The sequence below is a fragment of the Biomphalaria glabrata genome, chromosome 3 (assembly GCF_947242115.1).
Source record: "Biomphalaria glabrata chromosome 3, xgBioGlab47.1, whole genome shotgun sequence".
In the NCBI taxonomy this organism is placed as follows: Eukaryota; Metazoa; Mollusca; class Gastropoda; family Planorbidae; genus Biomphalaria; species Biomphalaria glabrata.
Genome location: NC_074713.1, coordinates 51,182,993 through 51,204,128, shown reverse-complemented (window position 1 = coordinate 51,204,128; position 21,136 = coordinate 51,182,993). Strand labels below are relative to the sequence as shown.

The window sequence follows — 21,136 nt, the reverse complement described above, 5'->3', positions numbered from 1 at the left end:
CATTTACAGGCCTGCACGTCACTTGTCCCTGCATACTGCTAAGGCCACCTCTGCTGAAACAGACGACACATTTTCTAATATTGATTTATGCAAGTTTAGCATTTTAGATACGGTATGTATTAATTTTATTGTATATTGCCAATATGGAGAAGCCATTAAAACTTTTCCTTTATTGTAACACCTAGGCATTTTGGGTTTTTAGTCTGTGTAACTGGTTAACCATGTCTAAGATTTCTTAGTTACACTTAATAATTTACATTTTTCTGAGTGGAAACATACTTTAATTCCATTCATATTTCTGTGATTCGCATAGTTCTGTTTCATAACAAATCAAGCAGTGAATCTCACCAAGGGAGATGTTTTTTTTTGGTATGCGTAATGTTAAGCTTAAACATATTGTTAAGAATGTAAGTGTTCTCTATGTAATATATAATTCTTTCTTTTCAATTTTTATTGTTAAGACAAATTTTATCCAACTAATTTTTTGTCATCCACAAACTACAGATTAAAACAAGTCTGTACCGTATCTGAATTAGATAGAACCCCACAACAAAACAAGAAAGAGTAGACACTTATATGTCCATTAAAATAAGGATTTACACTAAAAATGTTGTCCAATGGCACTGGCAGATTTCTTTTATTCAAAAAATAAACTTACTTTCTCTGTGGAATTATTCATTTTGCTAATTTTTGTATTTCACTACACTGTTATGATTAGATTAAACTTCAATAACTTTTGTGTTTTTGTTATCAGAAAATGTTATATTTGGTATTGAATCATAGGAGAATGCATACTCTTTATAGATCAAAAAATCAATTTAGTTTAATGGGTCAAATCAACTGTGGAATCCTCAATTAGGAGAGAAAGAGTTAAGACCTTGAAAAATACACAAATCAATAAATTAGTTATTGAAGCACAATATTTATTTCCATAGCATAATTCAATTTCCAAAAAGTATGTGCATTTAAGATCTAGCATTTGGACCCTTCTTGCGACCAAATCCAGCAACAACATTGACAAATCTCCTGTTGTACTGCATACGACGCTTGGCACGACCTGTCCTGCCCTTTTTCTTTTCTTGTTTATCCACCTTGGGTGTTTGTCCTCTGACTTTACCAGCACGGGCCAAGCTACCATGGACTTTACCTATATAAAAAAAAAAAAGGTTTTAACATTTATTTCATACATTTTTTGTTTATGTAAATTTCCCTAACTCCCAAATTACCAACTGTCAGCAAAACTTCAGCTCTGCGCTATAATTTATTTATGATACACATAGTTAATAGGGGCATGACATGATGGCCATGTGGTAATGCACTTGGCTTTTGAACTGAGTAACTGCAGGTTCAAATTTAGGTGAAGACTGGGATTTTGAATTTCAGGATTTTTAGGACAACCTGAGTCCATCCAACTCTAAAGGTACCTCACTTCTGTAGGGAAAAGTAAAGGCAGTTGGTCGTTGGGTTGGCCACTTGACACCCCTGTTAACCACAGAAACAGATGACCTTTACATTGTATGCCCTTTAGATCACCAGGGGGGTCTGAAAGGGGTACTTTACAGATAGTTAATAACTGGAAATTCAGAAATGTTTTCTCCAAGCCAACAAAATTAATCATGGCAGTAGCAAATAACTGAGAAAATTGTATAAAATACAGATTACTGGTATTGATAATTAATTGAAACATTAAAAAAAAGTTCAAGTTCAACTTTTCAGTATCAGTATTAAAAAAAATAAAAAATTTATAACTCAAAACCAAACATGACAAACCTCCAAGCAATCTGAGTTCAACATTCAGTGTGGACTCATCTCTGAAGGTAACAAGTTGACAATCATCTTCCAAAGGCTGACCTTCATAAAAGACTGCCATTTGGTCAATTGGAAGACCTTCTCGTTCAGTTACCAGTGACTATAAAACAAAAAAAATCACAAATATATAAAGCTTTATTGATAAGCTAAGTAGGTTTTAGATCAAATTGACATTACAGCAATTTTCAAATATGTAGGAGAAATAATAAAAGAGAGATAAATTGCGATATATCTCAATAGAAATATTACAATTATTTTTGTTTAGCGCTAAAACCATGCATTTAGCGTTCTCAATACGCTATGATCCTATCATTTATCTGACCAGTTGGGAAAATGGGGAGGGGGAGAGAAAGAAAGGGATATCTGGGTAAATTTTACTGTAAATGTAAATGTTTTTAAAAATCATCTATTTAAAAAAAAAAAAAAAAAGGGGGGGGGGGGGGAGAGAGTCCTCAATTCAAAGTCATGACTCATGCCTCCTCAAGCTGACATTCTAACAATTCTAGAGAGGTGCTTATATGAAAATAGAAGATTGCATTCACACTTAAAGTAATGACCTATGAAGGAGACTAATTCAACTTATACCACCACCTCAGGCAAGTAAAATTTCTTTACTTGTTGGAGATACCAAAGATAATAATTAATTACCAATAGTTAATTAACTAATTGGTTAATTTTTTAAACTGATGCTATGTTGTCAGGTAAAAGAAATAATTGTGCAAAATTTTGGCCTCATCCAAGATTGGGTGTCAGAGAAATTATGTGTATAAACTTTTTACAAGACAGACTTGATACAAGCTTTGTAAAAAAAAAAAATAAAAAAAAATAGCTGCTGCATAGGTAGATCTATTTACCTTGACATCCTGGACTGTTTTCTGTTCATTGAGGTCCACAACATGAGTTTGGAGTGAGTGCACAAAGATAGGCATTTTGATATTTCTGTTTCTGTAAGCATAACAAACCATTAAAAATATTGCAAGCCAGTGTGTAGTCTACTCTAGATTAGAACACATAATAAAACCTGAATTTATAAAAAATTGAAAGAAAAACAACAACAACTGCTGTGTGGGCACCATCATTCTGACCATAGCTAATGAATTCATCTAATTTTAATGAAATGATCCGTAATCGCTTTGCGACTGAATGGGGCCATATAAATCTAGATGTGTAATCTCATAATTGAGGTTGTATGAATATGGACACTGACAAAGACATCTGAAAATTTACTTAACACTTAACACTTGGGAAAGAAAAATCCTTAGGGAAATCTATGGTGCCATACAGGATGAAACAGGGTGGAGGACACGCACTAACCATGAGTTATATCAATTATATGAAGACCCACCAATAGTGAACGAAATAAAAAAGAACAGACTACGTTGGGCAGGTCACCTTGAAAGAATGTCAGATAACAGAGGGGCGAAAATCGTTTACAGGCAAAAACCAAAAGGCAGGCGACCCAAAGGCAGACCCCGAATGCGATGGATAGATGACGTGGAAGCAGATCTGAAGCAGCTTGGGGTTAGGGAGTGGAGACGAAAGGCCCAGGAGAGATCTGAATGGAAGGATGTGTTAAAGCAGGCCAGAGCCCTCCATGGGCTGTAGCGCCACTGGGATGGATGAATATACAATTCTTAAAATTCAACAATTCATTTTAAAATTAGTTCAATTATTATTTCTGGCTGCGGGCCTGTATGCTTGCAGACTCAGATGACATGGTCATGGCCAGTTACATGAGATTTAAATCATTTAAATCTAGGATAAATTTGGTGCAGTTGGACATCTCTTTATTAATGTAGCTTTCCTTGTGTATTGTCAGTTTACATTTTTTTTATCAAACAATTTTAGCAACAATTGTTCATTTTCATCATAAAAAAAAAATCAATCAAGAGGAAAGAGGAGTTTCAGTTCAGGAAAATAGATCTAAGTCTAGAATATATCTCTGTTTTGTTTCCCCAACAGTAACAAATCATTTAGATCTTGATTCTAGAACTAGAGTAAGTTATGCACTCCAAACAGTGAAACACCTATGACCTATAGCCTAAAGGCAAAAATTCAAAGTTTGATTTTCAGCCATGACAATGCATTATTTGATAATGGTTTGAAATAGAAAAGAAAATGAATTATCAAAATCTTCTTTAGTTTTAGGAGAATAAGGATGACTACTTATATTTGTACCCCTAACCTACATTGTTATTATGTTTAAAGGCCATGAGTCTTCAATTAATCCAAACAAATTTTTCACTTTGATTCCAAACACCAAAATTTATTCCAAACAGTCTCTATATTTTAGCATCATTAAAATCAGATTTTAATTCTATGTTAATATTAACTACATTTTAAGATCCCCAGGCATAGCCCCTCACATGAAATCAAAAAGATGTTTTCAAATTATTATGCATAAATACGAACATAAAAAAAAATTTGAACACGCTTATTCTACCTAAACTAATTATGTTAAATGTTTGTGCTTTTTTTTTTATTCATTTAATAAATTTCTAATACAAATGATATCTTGTACGTCTTGTAATTGTAGTTTAGTAAAGGCTAGGATGGCCATTCTTGCCTAAATTAATAGATGAATCTTCTGTATAATAAATCTTGATTCTAGAATTCTAGATCTATCTATTCACTAGTAAGTCTAGATCTAGGCATTTAACTTCATAATGTATCAAGCTCACTCCAAACATTTGCCCATTTATTCTCATAAAAAAAAAAGAAACAAATCAAAAGCAACATGTTCTTCAATATAAGATCTAGATCTAGAAGAATCTAGATTATTCTAGATCTATGTACAAAAATGGTTGTTCGGAATAAATTTTGATGAAATCAAACAACTTGGCTATGAATCAAATAAATCAGCACCAAAAACAGAATAAATTTTGATTAATGATGGGCTCATTAGCATAGAGTCATAGACTTAGCCGACCAAAATATAGTCTTACCCACGGAAGAGGTAAAGTCATCCTGGTAACATGATAGGAAAAAAAAACAACCCTGACTTACAAATTTGAATGGAAGGTATCATTGGAAAATGGACATGAATATTATAAAGCACACTAGTTTCATATTAAATATCAAAATAAAGATGTAAACAGTAATGACCAAAAAGCAGTGAGTTGTCAGATTCATGATAAGTAACTAAACTGTAATGTCCAGAATAAACAATAAATAAACTACTCTACTCTAGTCCTCTAGACACTCTACTCTCTAGTGAACTCTAGTCACTAGTGCTAGACTCTAGTAGACTAGAGTAGTGTAATCTAGAATAGCAATACTCCAATACTTTTTTTTTTTACAAACTAACAAACTTTTGGACTATCGATAAAAGGTGGAATAGTCAAGCTACTGTAAAAAATATTATTATTATCAAAAATATATTTACCAATCAATTTAAAACTAATTATAAGAAGTACTTAAATATCTGAAGATCTCAGAAAAAATGGTCTTATTTTTGGATCCTCGATTTTAAAGCTAAATTTAAAAGATATTTTAGGATCTTACCACGCCGTTGCACTGCGTTATGAAATATTTTAGAAAGGACTTGATGGAAAGCAATGTGGGGTGACGTAAAGCGGAAATAAACCGCATGTATGGAATCTTCTTCGGAACTTTTCGGAGATTTTTACGTCTTCCGTTAATGACAAACTACGGAAATTCGCCAAACAGAAAGCGGGATTAGATCTAGAACTATAGATGATTATTATTATAGTCATTATAGATCTATTATTAGATTCTAGACTAGATCTAGATAGATGATAGAGATCTATATTAGACCCTCAAGACTCTAGTCTATATCACCTACATTCTTAGTAATAGATCTATTATATATACTCTATAGATCTATATAGTAGATTTAAGTAGAATGTAGATCTAGATCTATATAAAATACTTCAATAGTGTCAATACTCATACTCATACATAGTGACAGTCATAGTAGACTAAGTAGTCATACTCATGATAGTAATCAATGATACTCACAACTCACATAGATTCTAGTCATACTGAAAATGATACTGACATACTGTCAGTCACAGTCAGTGAAGTGTCGATGTCATCAATAATAGACAATACTCAATAATGAGAGTCAATGTAACATTAATTTAATAACAATACTTGAATTTGAAAGATTGTCATTAATTTAAATAATTATTAATCAAATTATTTATGTGAATGAATAATGAATACATAGAAATAAAATTATTAAAATTATACATGATCATCATCTTGATATTGACATGATAATGATACATCAACTAATCTGACTAGTTAGAAGATTAATGTTAAAAATAAATTAAAAATGACAGAGTCTGAGTTGATTCCCTGCTTAGTTAGAGTTGGAGAAAATGTAAAGAAATATCGACTTCTTAAACTTTTATCCGATCAGGTGATTAATTTAAAATTATATTTTCATATAGTCTAGATCTAGCATTTGTCCATTAGTTTAATTTAGTTAATTGCATTAATAATAGTTGTCTAAGTATTAGAATAACTTATAAATAAGATAGGTTTATTAGATTTTATTATTATTAGAAAAAGATTAGTCTCATTAGATTCTACAGTTCTGCTATTCTAGAATACTAGAATGACTAGATTCTAGATCTAGATTTAACTATCTAGAGGTCTATATATATATAAAACTATATTATAGGATCTGATATCTTGTATATATTTAATTATACATGTCACTTCAAGATAATTAAGTCCTACGCATTTCATGTTTCAATCCAGTCATACATGTTAATCAATGACTTAAAATCTGCCAAGTCATTAGCTTTCCTGGCTGATTCAGGCAACCCATTCAATTATGATATTGTATCTAATGGCACAAGAGAAGAAGGAGCACTTACGAATTTGTTCTAGCGTTGAAATAATAAATGTGCCTCTATCTTTGCGTCTTTCTGAGTATTTTATTAGTTTTGTTTTTCTATTTGTAAATTATGGTTTAGTCAAGTTTAGTGTTTTATGTATTATATCTACTATACTCTTTATTCTCTCCTGAAGTGTCTCTAAGTTTAGTGATTTTATGGTGTTACTCTAATCAAATTGGAATATTTGTTTGTTATAAATCTCACTGCTCTATTTGTATTGGTTCTAGTTTCTTTTTGTTTTCTTGAGTTGAGGGATCCCAAACAGAGGATTCATATTCTAATATTGGCCTAGTAAAGTTAAATAGCATTTTAATGTTATGTTTTTGTTTGATTTGTAATAGTTTCTTTTAATAAACCCTAATGTTTTGCTAGATTTTTAAATATGGGGATTCCATGATAACTTTTCATTTATTTTTACACCTAGATATTTTGAATTTTTAGTCTGTGTGACTGGTTTACGATGAATAAAGTAAATAGTTTTTATTTGCTTTGGTTTTTTTTTTACTCTTAATAACTAACATTTTTCTGCGTGGAAAGACATGTAATCCAATTTGATTCCCATTTCTGTAATTCTTCTAATTCTTTTTGTAAAATTTCAGTATCTTTTGTTGTTGTTTTTTTTTGTTCTATATATTATCTATAGACTTATATCTATGACTTAATGTCTGTGTCAGACTTCACTTACTCTACAGTACACTTCACTGCAGTTGCATTTATATTATTGCACTAATTACAGTGTAATACAGTGTCTTATAATTAGTATTTACAGTTACAGTTACCTTTACAGTGTTGAGTATAATAATACTAGTCGTAACTAGTCTAGATAGATTTTAGATCTAGTAGTAGACCTATCAAGAAAGAATATCTAGATTAAACTCTAGATTGATACGATACATTATATTTTATACACAAGAGAGTCTAGAATCTAGAAAATTGAGAAAGTAGTGAAAGAGGAAGAAGAGCAGTTGGTTGTGATGTGTAGTTCAGAACAAAAAAAAAATAGGGTAGAAAATTTTGTGTTAGTCCTCGTACACTTTTCACCTCCGTTCAAGTCACACTTTCTGAGTGGAACTTTCTGGGTGGTCAGAGAGTGGGTGGACACGATTATCAAAATCAGCTCTAACAATTTTCATAGAAATTTGACAGTTGATGTACATTGTAGGGGGGAATGGGACGAAGTAACAAATGTTTTTTTTTTTTTTTGAAAATCTAACACTCACTAGTTAAGATCAAAATAATTGCTTTTTATGATGTATAAAGGCGGTATTGTCTTTTTAAAAAAGTATTTTTGTTTTTCTTGTTAAAGTTTAAGTTCAAGCTATTTATTTAGTCATTTAGTTGGAAACAAAATGATGCCACTCTTTCGGCTAAATATCAGATGTCTGTAGGTTTTATAATAGAGGAGTTTCCATCTCCTAGTCTGGTTGACCAACAAGGCTATAAAGCCCAGTCAGCTTCATTGTGGCATGTACTGAGTTATTTATTTATTTATCATGTATTAGGTACGCTAAAGGTGATTTTTTTAGGCTAACTTGAAGTAGGACGTTTTAACAGAGATGCCATCCTGAAGCACTATAACAATCCTTTCTGGCATCAATTAGTCCTCACTGGTATAGAAAAAGTACTTGGAAGCCAGTAGAATTTTTCTATGAAAAATGAATTATTCACTTGCTAAAGTCTTTGATTTCAAAAATTAAATATGAGTGCAGTAATTCACATGGCTATGCAAACCAATTTATGACCTGCTTAATTTTGCTTTATCTAACTTAGACAAATCTGTTGTTAGCATGAGGTCCAGTTACATTGTCTTTTTCTCATTTGTGCCTGTCTTCGGCAAGGGTTGATCTCAGGTGTGACCTGCAACCTTTGTGAGTCCATTCCAGCTTTCTCTTTCAGAGGCAACCTGCTGTCAGCTTGCCAAAAAAAAATCACTTTGGCCTGTGATTATCCCCATATGGGATAGATGTCCGATCTAACTTTAAAGTAGGTAGTGCTTCCCTATTGTCCACACCAGCCTTTTTTGAGGTAGCCCTAGAGCCCAGGTCTCAGAGCCATACCACAGTGTGGTGAGGACCACTTGCATTGTAGACATAGATTTTCTTTTGGTAAACGAAGAGACCTGTTCTGCCATACTAAGTAATATAGCTATCAGCTAAATTAATTAATAAATATCTTTATATACTGTTTCAACAAACAGGTAACTATTGGAAGATCCTGTGAAGTTACCTATGCCATTTTGTCTGATATGATATCACGAAATCATGCTGTGCTCAAGCGTCAAAGTGATAACAGGTGGACAATAATGGATAATAAGGTGCAGTACCTCACATAAGTTCATTATAACTTTAGTCACTTAGGTCCACCTAATTTAATAATATATATAATACATCACTAGCCTGTATTACCATAGATCTCATTAATTAAAAACATAAATAAAGGTAGACACCTAATGGAATTGTTTTTTTGTTGTTTATGATACGACTATCTAACTTTCAGAGTTTGAATGGAATCTTCATTAATGGTAACCCTCTGAGTCCCAGCATTCCTTACACACTTCAAGATGGAGACATTGTGCAGTTTGGTGTCTCTGCAAAACCTAACACAGCGGCAGAGTTTGTTTATAAATTTTATTCTAAAATGAAGGTGAGTGCTGGAGATTTTGTGTTTGTGCAAGTGATTTAATTATTGGATTTCAAAACCAACAAACATTGCGCAGTTGAATTAAAGTCAACATATTTCAAAAAGCACCATAAACAAATACATTTTCAAAAATGAACATTCAGACATCATGTTTTTATTGTTACAAATAAAATATTACATAAAAATAAACTGGATTGGTTTTATGTGATATTTCTGCTTTCTTGTAAAATAATATAAATTTGCTAAAATTTAATTCAGACCTGGCTGCCAACTCCTGAAGAAAAATTAAGACCAGTAAGGGTTAATTAATTAAAAACAAATAAGCCTGTTGTATTGAATAAGATATGCAACACACATCTCTAGTAGTTATATCTAATTTCCATACTTACTTAATTAGCATGCTTTTTTTAAGCAAGCTAAGGTCAAGGATGGCTAATTAAATTCTGCATTCGTCTTCATCTTCTTCATGTAGCAAGCTTTTTGCTGTTGAGCTTTTTTTTTTTCAGTTTGTGCCATGGAAAACAATCTTGCTGTTTCTCTCCTCTGTTCTGCATTGCCATATAGTGTTGTTATGCCAAGCTGTAGATATATTCTGACAGTTCTTTGTGCTGTACACTGGTAAATAAATAAATGAAGAATTGTTTATTCTGCAGATATGTGCCAATAACAAAAAGCAGAAACTGGATAAGGCAGTTAGCCAGAACACTGAGAGTACTGATGAATCAATAGAAACAGAAGAGCATCTTAGGAGAAGAAAGATTCCTTGTAAAAAAGTAAAAAAAAAATTTGTTTGTGTAATTCTTCCATCTTTCTTCATTCTTTCACTAAAGATATTTCATGCTATGAACGTTAACAAGCTGTATTAATTCAGTAGCACTCTTATTAGCTGTTATGTTTTTTTATTTAATTCTCAAACAGACAGCAAAGAAAACTCGTTTGAACAGCTTCAATTTTTATTATGAGCATTATTTTTAACATTTACTATACAGCATGTATTAGGTGATCAAATGAATTTATTTCTTCTCCCCCATTAGGTTGGGTGTCTCTTATGTAGTATTTACAAGCACTAGATTTTGTGAAACTAATGAAAGTAAATCTCAGAAACTAGGGCATGAATATTCTTAACTATTCTATTTGTTATTCGAAAATGGGGATATGACATAATGAATATGTTTAAGTCCAATCTAGTTCAACCTAGATTTTTCTTTAGTTGGTATACACTTCCAGCCTAAATTCATCTACACAAGTTGAATATATATTTTTTCTCATAACATCACTAGTCAAGTCAATCTTCTTAGTTCTTACTGAGATCTGTAACAATGGGGAAAAAAAAACTTCTGTCATTTAAACTCAGAATATATAAAATATATGTATTCATTTCTTTTGCTCTTGGCTAGCCTGATCAAGATACACATTTGAAAGATGACTTGGACAAGATTGCTTTAGATTACCAAGTGAAGATTCAAGAAATGGAAAAGAGATTAAAGGAGAAGGAAGAACAAGAAAAAAAGGTAACTGTTCAGACTGTACGGTGAGGACTTTAGAAATCGTCTTCTATTTGTAGTTGTGCCTTCTATCATTTGTTGTGGAAGTGAATAACTTGCGGGGCAGCCCTAGATACAACATAATGATGATAGTTCTCAATGTTGTCCATAACAACTCTCACCTTCAATGGTCTCCTTAACAACCCTACCCTTCATTTGACTCCTTAACACCCCCCCCCCCTCCTTTTTTTTTTTTAACCTTTTACTAAAGATTCATATTTGTCAGGGTGTTCTAATTATATATATACTGCTGCTGCTATGCTCTGCTTGTCTCTTATCTTGTTGTGTTTCTTAACTTGGCTCACTAGCGGGTTTCTTGAATACTAAATAATACTTGCTTGGTACTTTCTTGGTTACTCAATTATAATTCAATACTTGCTTAACTCAAATACGAACACTTAATATACATCAACTCTAACTCCTTATATCCACGAATATCGATAATACTTTAATACTTAATAAAGCACATAATTATATCACTCTTATGAAATACACAAAACACCAGTCCATCAACTTATAAATATATAAATGCATAAATACCAGTCCAGGAAGTAAACGTCCAACCTTCCTGGACCGGGAGCAAGACATTACTGACTTAACACATTCTCTCGCACATTCAACGAATGACTTAATCACTCAGTTCACAACACGTGCAACACTTCGCATTCATAACAAGGGGATATAACAATCATACCAAAATATCAAACTAACATTCATTCTCGCCATACCTCTCCCTGACAGTATTTACCTGTTAAATGTTTTCTAAGACATCTTAAATCTGCATTATGATATATCGACCATAAACATTGCTACAAATTGCATTTGCTACTGTCATAGGTTCAGGAAGAGTTAGAACGGGAAAGAAAAGAAAAAGAGAGCCAGGTCAATGCTGTCAAGGAAATGAAATTGAAAGAGCAAGCAATACTTCAAGAATTGGAGGATAAACAGGTAAAATTTCAAGTTTAATGTTCATCATTACAAAATGTCATCAATTTGTTTGAAAAGGTTAATGCCAACGTTACGCTATTGTCGACATACTTTGCCTAATTATTCTGATGTTCTTCATCTAGAAACAATTGGACATTGAGAAGGAAAATTTGAAAAGAAAAATGCAAGAAGAATTAGAAGCAAATCTTAAAGAGCGGGAAGCAACTTTGTTGGCGCAATTAACGGCAGAAAAAGAAGCATTGTGGAATGAGAAGAAACAGGTGATACTTATTTACCATAAAGTGTAATACTCAGGTCAACCTTTTCTTGTGGAATGTATAGGCTGTATACAAGCTAAGGTTTTTTTTTTTTTTTTTCTTAAGCTCGCTTAATGTACAAGCTTTTTATATTTCTTCATCTATCTCTTAGTCTGTTAACCCTTGGGGCACCACACAAGATCTGTTGACTTTCTCCATTCCTCTCTGTCTTTTGCCTTGGATAGAATTTTATTCAGTGATATGTCCATATGTTCAATGTCCATTCTTTTATGCTGTCTTCTCATTGCTTTCTCTTCTTTTCCGTAAAGGAAAGTATTTGTGATCGATGAGGACTTTGTGATTTGGCCATAGAGTTTACTTAAACTTGCGTTTTTTTATGGTGGTTAGCAGGTCATCGTGAGGTCCACTTACTGTATTTTGTAAATTTAAGCTCAGCTTATTTGAAACTTTAAATATTCAACTGACTCACTAATTGAAATTCTTGTATCTCTTGAACTATATATAACTATATCCAAAATTATAATAAGGGTCACATGCCAGTAGAGTGGATCATATTTTGAACAAGTAACTTTAAAGTTGTTTTTCTTTCATGACCTTTATAAAATAATCAATACAGAAAATAATTAAATAAGCAAAAGCATGTGTTTGATATATTGTTTTATTGTCATACAAGCATAATTTTAAAAAGTTTTGGTTACAATGGTCATTTATGACTAATAATGAATAATACAGTTTCTTATTATGTGGTTGTGTGTTGTATACTTTAGATAAGGTCTCAGGGTCTTTTAAACGATTATGATATTACAAATTCACTAATCTGAATCTTCTAGTAATACTGGATTAATTTCTGTAAATCAAACTGCTCCTTTTTTACTTTATTTATTATAGTGTTAAAATTGCAAAAAGCAAAAGAACAGTTTCTCCAGTTAGCGTATTAATATCTTCACAATTATTACATAATTTATATTTCAACCTTCATATAACTTTCTAATTCTGTAATGCTAATATTTCACACCCACTGTTTACAGATTGAAGAAAGTTTGTCCAAAGAAAATGCCAAAGTTTTGGAAGAGAAGAATAAAGTGTTAGAAGAGCAGCTGTTGAATCAAAAGGAAAAACTACAGAAAGTCTGTCACATTCACATTTTTGTCTATGGATTTTCTTTCTGAATTCATTGCATTTTTTTTGTTTCAATGCATTTTATTACTCAACCACTAAAGTCTTTTCATATACTTGGAGGCAAAAAGCTAGGATTGTAATATCTGTTATAACTTCTTCATAAAAAAACTAGTCATGTTATACTAGGTATAAATTAGAGATAAAAAGAAAACAACAACTTATTAATGTAATACCGGGTATAACTTCGAGGTAAAAAAACAAAACCTATTAATGTAATACCCGGTATAACTTAGAGGTAAAAAAAGAAACAACTAGCAATGTGAAACCAGGTATAACTTGGGTGTGAAAACACAACTAGCAATGTGAAACCAGCTATAACTTTGGGGTAAAAACACAACTGGTAATGTGAAACCAGGTATAACTTGGGGGTAAAAACACAACTAGCAATGTGAAACCAGGTATAACTTGGGGGTAAAAAATCAAGTATTATAATACCAACTATAAGCTTTGCGTAAAAAAGATTGTTTTGTAATAATTGTGTTCAATCTATAAAATCCAAAGAGTTTTATGTTGGTAAATTTAAATTTTCGCTTCATGTTTAGATCATTGATAAAAAGGAACTGGAGCAAAAAGTTCTAGAAAGCCAACTGGACAGCACCAAGAAAGAGAGTGAGATAGCCAAGTTACAAGTCTTGCAAGCCAGAGAGGAGATCTTATCTAACTTTGTGAACTTAATGGAAGTAGAACTGCAGTGCTCTATTTGTAGTGAGCTGTTTATTAAGGTGAGTTCTTCAGGTGGAAATACATTACTGTCTATTTCAATGATTTCAGCTTGAAACAAATAATGTCAAAGTCTTTACCAAAGATACATCATTAACATTTTCTATTGTGTTTCTTATTTCATATACATAATAATTTGTTAAGACTTAAGCTGCCTTGCAAAAGGAAACATTCTTGGGTCTTACATTCTTATCAATGTCTTGAAAATGATGGTCCCATTTCACTTTCTCTCAAGTGCGAAGAATGGTTGAAAAGGCCATCTATTATCTTCTATATACACATCCTTTTCTTCCCTTTAAGTTAAGCTTTGTATATACAAGTCCTCACTCAGCTACATAAACATGCTTGAAACACTAAAGCTGTTCAAGCTGTCAATTGATTCAAAAGTCTATCATTTATCTTCTTTATAATTTTAAGTTTTGCTTTGTATAATAATATGGTTAACAATATTATGATACAAGTCCTCACTAAGATACATAAACATATGCTTGAAACATTGAAGCTGTTAAACTTGTCATTTGATTCGACATCACATAATGAGATGGCAGGAGCAGAAATAGCTTTACTTTTATCTTCATATCGTCATTCATTCTCCTATGTTATGTAAATTCCCCTTTCAGACTTTGTGATCTATGGGGCAGACGATGTAAAGGTCATCTGTTTCTGTGGACCTTGTGGCCAGCACAGCGACCAACCGCCTCTACTTTTCCCAAACTAATGTTAGGTACCCATTAGAGCTTGGTGGACTTAGAGGCGCCCTAAAGGTCCCAGAATTAAAAATCCCAGGATTCGAAACTGGGACCCTCCGGTTCGTAAGCCAAGTTTTTTGCCACCACGCCTCCTTCGTATGTTAAGGGGAAAAAAGACAATAAATGTGAAATCTTTTTATAAGTTGTGGTACAACTGAGTAGATTTGGCAAGGAAGTTTTTATAATTGTCTTAATATTTATCAGGCCACATCTCTGAACTGTGCACACGTCTTCTGCAAGCTGTGTATTAGTCAATGGATGAAAGTCCGTAAGGAATGTCCTGTCTGTCGCACTAGTATCACCTCACAGGTGCAAGCCCTGGCGCTGGACAGCTATATTGAGAAAATGGTTGAGCAGTTGAGTGATGAACATAAGAATAAAAGAAAAGAACTTATTTTGCAAAGGAAAGGTAAACAGCATTTTGAAATAGTTGGATCAATCAGAATTCAAATCTAAACGTTTTCTGATTGAAATATTTGAAAAGATTTATGAATTGTGAACAAATTTGTTTAGTTTAAAATAACACTGGGAAAAAAATTAAACATTGTAAAGAATGTAGCCTCCTCTTTAACATGAAACACTGGTGTTAATCATGTTGATTTCATTATGCAGTTGCATCAACTAGCCAAATATATTTTCAACAGTACCTGGTGATTAGAAAACTTATTATTACCTTTTAAAAATGTAAATTTTCCTTCAAGAAATGAAACAATCTTAACTGTCTGCTACAAATGTTATATATGTACCAACCCTCTTGAACTACTGATGTCCTGTGCTTATCAAAGATTGGATGAAGGGAGATTCTAAAATCATATCCTTCACCCGAATTGGAACAGGTCAAAAAAGAAGATTACATACAATGAATGATCAGCTGTTCTTGATGATGATTATAAGCAAAGATATTTTTAACAACTATTTTATTATAATGTATGTATAAATATGTAGGTCAAGGTGTTATATCAAAGAATACGCTCCATGTTTCAGCTGACCAGGACAAGTTTGACAATGTTAAAGCCGGTCCATCTACCAGCACTGACAATGGCAGAACTCGTGGGAGGATTCGTGGCACTGGCAGGACCCGGGGAAGTAGAAGAGCTAACAGGGCAAGGGGAAGGTCTAGAGCACAAACATCAGGTTTGTTTTGATTCATTGGTGAAAATAGTTCAGGAACAAAAGTCAGATTATTTGCAGACGATTGTATAATATATAGAACAATAAAAACAACACAAGACTCAGATATTTTACAAAGAGAATTAGATGAATTACAGAAATGGGAATCAAATTGGAGCATGTCTTTCCACCCAGAAAAATGTCAGTCGTTAAGAGTAACAAAAAAACTAAAACAAATTAATTCCACTATCTTATTCATGGCAAACCAGTAACACAGACTAAAAACGCAAAATACCTAGGTGTTATAATAAATGAAAAACTGTCATGGAATCCACATATTGATGAAACTATAAAAAAAATCAAACAATGCATTAGGGTTTATTAAAAGAAATTTCTATAAATCAAATAAAAACATAAAACTAAAATGTTATTTAACCTTGGTTAGGCCAATAATAGAATATGCATCCTCCGTTTGGGACCCCTCAACTCAAGAAAACATTAAGAAACTGGAACATACACAAAATAGAGCAGTGAGATTCATAACAAATGAATATTCACATTTGACTAGAGTAACACCCTTAGTAAAATCACTAAATTTAGAAAGCCTTCAGGACAGAAGACTCAAAATTAAAGTAGCAATTATACATAAAACACTGAAATACTTCAAATACAAAAACAAAATTTAATAAAATACTCTGAATGACACAAAGATAAAGGCAAATTTCTAGTCCCATATGCTAGGACAAATTTGTACAAATACTCCTTCCCTAGTGCTATTAGAGCATGGAATGGGTTGCCTGAGTTAGCCAGGAAAACCAGTGACTTGGCAGAATTTAAGTCATTGGTTAATATGCATGACTAAATGCATGACACGGTGGATGTAATCTTCTTTTTTGAAGTAATGTCTGTATTATAGAAGATAAGATGAGATAATGTGTATGAAGCCTCCATTTCAAGGAGCCATTTAATTATGAATGAAAGTAAAACAAGTTTTGTTAGTTTTATTTTATAAGTGTGGTCAGTAGGCGTCTTGTTTTGAGCTATCTATCATGACTTTGCGTAGTGCATTATAAAATTTAAAAAAATCATTTTTCATTTATAGCTCTCCATAGAAAAACTTCATTGATAAACAACCCCCCCCCCCCCAATGTAATGCATACAATTTCTCTGATTAAAAACAAACAAACAAACAAGGAACACAAATTGACAATTGATCTGTTTACTTTTATCTATAGTTACTTTTATAAACAAAAACTGAAACAACAATAATATATGTAAAAAAATAAACAGCTGCTATAAATTCTTTTTTTTTTTTTTTTTTTAATTATACATGATGGTGAGAATGAAACAGTATACTTATGCCAGTGTGCAGCCACTTAATATAGCCCCTGCATAATCATTTTCAGAAACAGCAAGCACTACATCAGTGAACGAACCAATAGTCTTAAGTGACAGTGAACACTTTAGTGATGATACTGAACGGGCTCTGAGATTTTTTGAGGCTGCTGATGATGTCATGTCAGGCTCCAGTGATGAAACGGATATGGACGACATCGATTCCAGAAGTGGCTCAAGTAGCAGTGAGTCAGTCGAAGGAGAATCTGATGCTTACTATGGTGGTTACGGTCGTTGTTATAACTGTGGTAAGTGGTGCATTAACCTTTTTACCTGCTTGATTCAATATGTCCTGCCTTAGGTGACAAATTACCAAGTTCTTATTGTTTTTATTTTATAGCAAGCAGAATATTTAAAAAATCCTTTTCTGAAAAGAAAGCTTATATAAGGGGAAGAACTACATACTTACAACTATAGCCCTCAGTAATGTAGAAGTTGTTTCCCTTATTCAATACCAAACAGAAAAATTAATTACCAATGATTAATTGACTATGCTAATGAATATTTGTGCAAAGTTTCATTGAGGTGTCCTGCATGGTTGGGCCACGAAGTGAATTATATATATTTATATAGATATGGTCATGTGGCAGTTATGTTATTGCAAGAATGTTGATTTTTGTATTATTGTTAACAATAAAATATTTGTCTATGTAATGAACATAAGTATAATTGTATGTATAAATCAAAATAAAATCTATTAATTGTCCATATACTTCTACTTTTGGACCATCCTGTTCATGCGTAGTCATTACTTGTAGATAATGTGATGTAAATGTGTAAAAATGTGATGTGCAACCTTTAATTAAAATGTATTGTGTTAAAACAACAATGAAGAAAAAAAAACATCTGATCCTCATCACTGCTGGTTCCCATGCTCATATTTGATGGCTACTAAAGTTGGATGCTAATCGTAAAAAGAAAAAAAAAAGAACTTGAGGACGAATGCTACTTGAGAATGCTGAAATACTGGGAGAAGACTACAAACAAGATTATCATGCTAGGCTTATCTTATCCACATGCCGTTATAGTGACAATATACTTAATGCTTTCAGTTCAGATAAAATCATTGTAAAAACATTTTTATTTTTTTTTAATCTTCAGGCTCCAGAGGTCACTGGTCTAATGGATGTCCTTATTGAATTCAGGAGCAAAAATATGTGAAGCAGCCTCCGCAGAAAATATTTGAAGCAGCCGAGTTCATGAATTTGTTTCCTTTAACTGATTGGGTGGTAATCATTACCACATCTGTACATAAATAAGAATGAATAAATTGTTTGATTGCACATCTATTTCTATGAGATTAGCGGCAATGTAAATATTATATTGAAACACAAATCAAACCTTAATCATAGTTACTATTATATTGAAACACAAATCAAACCTTAATCATAGTTACTATTATATTGAAACACAAATCAAACCTCAATCATAGTTACTATTATATTGAAACACAAATCAAACCTTAATCATAGTTACTATTATATTGAAACACAAATCAAACCTTAATCATAGTTACTATTACATTGAAACATAAATCAAACCTTAATCATAGTTACTATTATATTGAAACACAAATCAAACCTTAATCATAGTTATGGTACAATCCTATTCTGAGATGTTATCGTATTGATCTGTACTTATAGTGAATGTGATAAATCTATAATCAACATTTTTCTTTGTATCTATATATATGTATCAGTATGTAAAAACATAATGTTACCAGAATGATGTGACCAATTGTTCCCTTAAGAAAGCACCATGCTATTTAAAATATTCAGTGTTTTTTAAAAGCCATCATAAGTAAAAAGCTGCTCTTGTGTTTGAGGTATCTATCTGTTTGTCTATCATGTTTAGATATCTAGTAGTGAAGTTGAGAATTTGATTTAATCTATATCCTTCACTCTTAAACGTAACGACTTTTGGTCTTCTGTTTTAAAATACATACGTATAAACCATTCTTAAAACAAGGTGACAAGGGCACACTACGTTCTTCATCATGTTAGAACATCTGCTACAGTCTCTTTAAAAAATTGACTAATTTTTATAAAATTAAGTCAACAGATGTTTTAATTTTTTCTTCAGCAAAATCTGTAAATGATGATCATGCTCTCTTGTTAATTATTATTGTTGTTTTTTTGTGTGTATAGCCTGTCTTTCTCCGTGCTCCCCTAACGTGCACATTGCACTCTGGTTCAAGCTCAATCTCTTTTATGGATATGGGGGGAAGGTTTCCATGCTACATTTAGGCCGTCAGCAAACACAACTGTTTTGGGGTACATCTTAAATGAAAAATTCCAGGTCTATGTTAGGAATCAAAATCTGGACCCCCCCCCCCCTCAGTTGGGAACAAGCAATGTTAATACTGTTGTGAATATGATATAGGTGACTTTGTTTGTTAATATGTTGAATAAGTTGTACATAATCATACTAGCTCTGAAGGAATGCTTTGTGGTTTACTTTTGGTTTGCAATCAGTATTTTTGGAACCAAGCTAGATAGCAAAATAGATTGGTTTGATACAAAAAGTAAGAGAGACAAATGTAAAAAAATTTTTCATAAAAATCTTCAAGATGTTACAGTTCAGAAAATAATAATTCAATTTTTTTTGTTACAAAAGATCTACAGGGTTGAAGGTTCAATAAAGAAAAGGAAAACATGGAACATGATAGGACTGAAGGGTTTTGTCTTCTTCCTTCTCATCTGTAATATTGGAGGGATCAATTAGCTCTGGATTTGAGAGAAATTGTAATTTCTAGTAACTGTTTGTCTTGGGGGGGGGGGGGATATTGTTTAGCCAATGTCTTGACCATGTCTCTAGGAGCTGAATGCAGGCTTAAAGAACATGATCAACATACTAAGGTGTCGCTTATCTCAATTTTTATCTTTGAGAACATTGACTAACCATGCTGTGTCTTGTTCTTAGTTCCTAATGCCTTGGTGGCATTTATTATGTTAATCTTCATGGTTTGATGTGTGCGTTTGTTGCCTTGGGCAATATTTGATGGACTTGTACAGCCATCTTTCTGTATTATTTTGTTGGCTCTCAGGTACATGCACAGGCCCATTTACAAACAAGAAGACAATTAAATGATTTTAAGTTTAAGCCATACAAATTGTTAAATTTGTTCAGTAAATGTTTAATACTCTAGATGAAACTAGGAATTAAAGTCAAAATATTTGTTTAGTATTTGTTACATGCTACTAATGAAACTGAAGATTTTCTTGATGTGGCTAAAATGTCTCCCTTTTTTCATAAATCTCTTCAAGAGGGTTTGTTGTTTAGCACATAAAATATTTTCATGATATTTTAAACTAAAACTGTCAATTTCATTTTATCATTTTGATGCAATGAATTGAATTCTTTGAAAAGTTGAAATGTTGGCTGTTACAATCAGTATCTCTCCTCATTATTTGCTTAGAAATAGATTTTTAAAATTCTACCTTTTATATGTATAGAAGTTATACCCAGATTATATTCTAGCCACATAGTGAATTTTTCTAGTCAATAAGTATAGATAGTTCATAGACATTGTACTTAGACTAGTCAAACTTATACACAGCAAAAAGTTACTACTGATGTTCTGATCTGCATAATTTGAATAAATGCTTGCAAATAGACACTTGGATACATATCTGAGCTATTAAAAAAACAAAACAAACTTGAATGAGCTGTTGGACATTATTTAGATTTATGTATTTTGTTGGCAAGATGAATGTCTTAAGGGTCAACAGCGGATGAGATACATTTGAGAGTTTTAACATTTAAATTTGATACGTAATAGAATATGCATCCTCCGTTTGGGACCCCTCAACTCAAGAAAACATTAAGAAACTGGAACATACACAAAATAGAGCAGTGAGATTCAAAACAAACGAATATTCACATTTGACTACAGTAACACCTTTAGTAAAATC

At 32.2% G+C, this 21,136-nt stretch overlaps 2 protein-coding genes across 3 annotated transcripts; one reads left to right on the top strand and one right to left on the bottom strand.

Moving 5' to 3' along the window:
- Window positions 1–902: 902 nt before the first annotated feature.
- LOC106072582 (FAU ubiquitin-like and ribosomal protein S30) lies at window positions 903–5,467 on the bottom strand. Of its 2 annotated transcripts, none has more exons than XM_013232971.2 (4): window positions 5,314–5,467; window positions 2,664–2,754; window positions 1,771–1,909; window positions 903–1,147 (listed from the first exon to the last, which is right to left on the bottom strand). In XM_013232971.2, exons 2-4 carry the CDS (start codon window positions 2,736–2,738, stop codon window positions 966–968), a joined length of 396 nt encoding a protein of 131 aa, XP_013088425.1. In that variant the 5' UTR covers window positions 2,739–2,754; window positions 5,314–5,467; the 3' UTR covers window positions 903–965. The 2 variants fall into 2 exon arrangements, with proteins under 2 accessions (XP_013088425.1, XP_013088426.1); XM_013232972.2 differs by having other exon boundaries at window positions 5,195–5,315.
- A 314-nt stretch (window positions 5,468–5,781) lies between these two features.
- On the top strand, window positions 5,782–20,880 carry LOC106072581 (E3 ubiquitin-protein ligase RNF8-like). Its single transcript, XM_013232970.2, has 13 exons — window positions 5,782–6,196; window positions 8,878–8,994; window positions 9,177–9,323; window positions 9,974–10,093; window positions 10,718–10,831; window positions 11,702–11,812; window positions 11,935–12,072; window positions 13,098–13,196; window positions 13,791–13,970; window positions 14,922–15,126; window positions 15,702–15,851; window positions 17,234–17,470; window positions 18,324–20,880. The coding sequence occupies exons 1-13, from the start codon at window positions 6,110–6,112 to the stop codon at window positions 18,359–18,361; spliced, it is 1,743 nt and encodes a 580-aa protein (XP_013088424.1). The 5' UTR covers window positions 5,782–6,109; the 3' UTR covers window positions 18,362–20,880.
- Window positions 20,881–21,136: the final 256 nt, after the last annotated feature.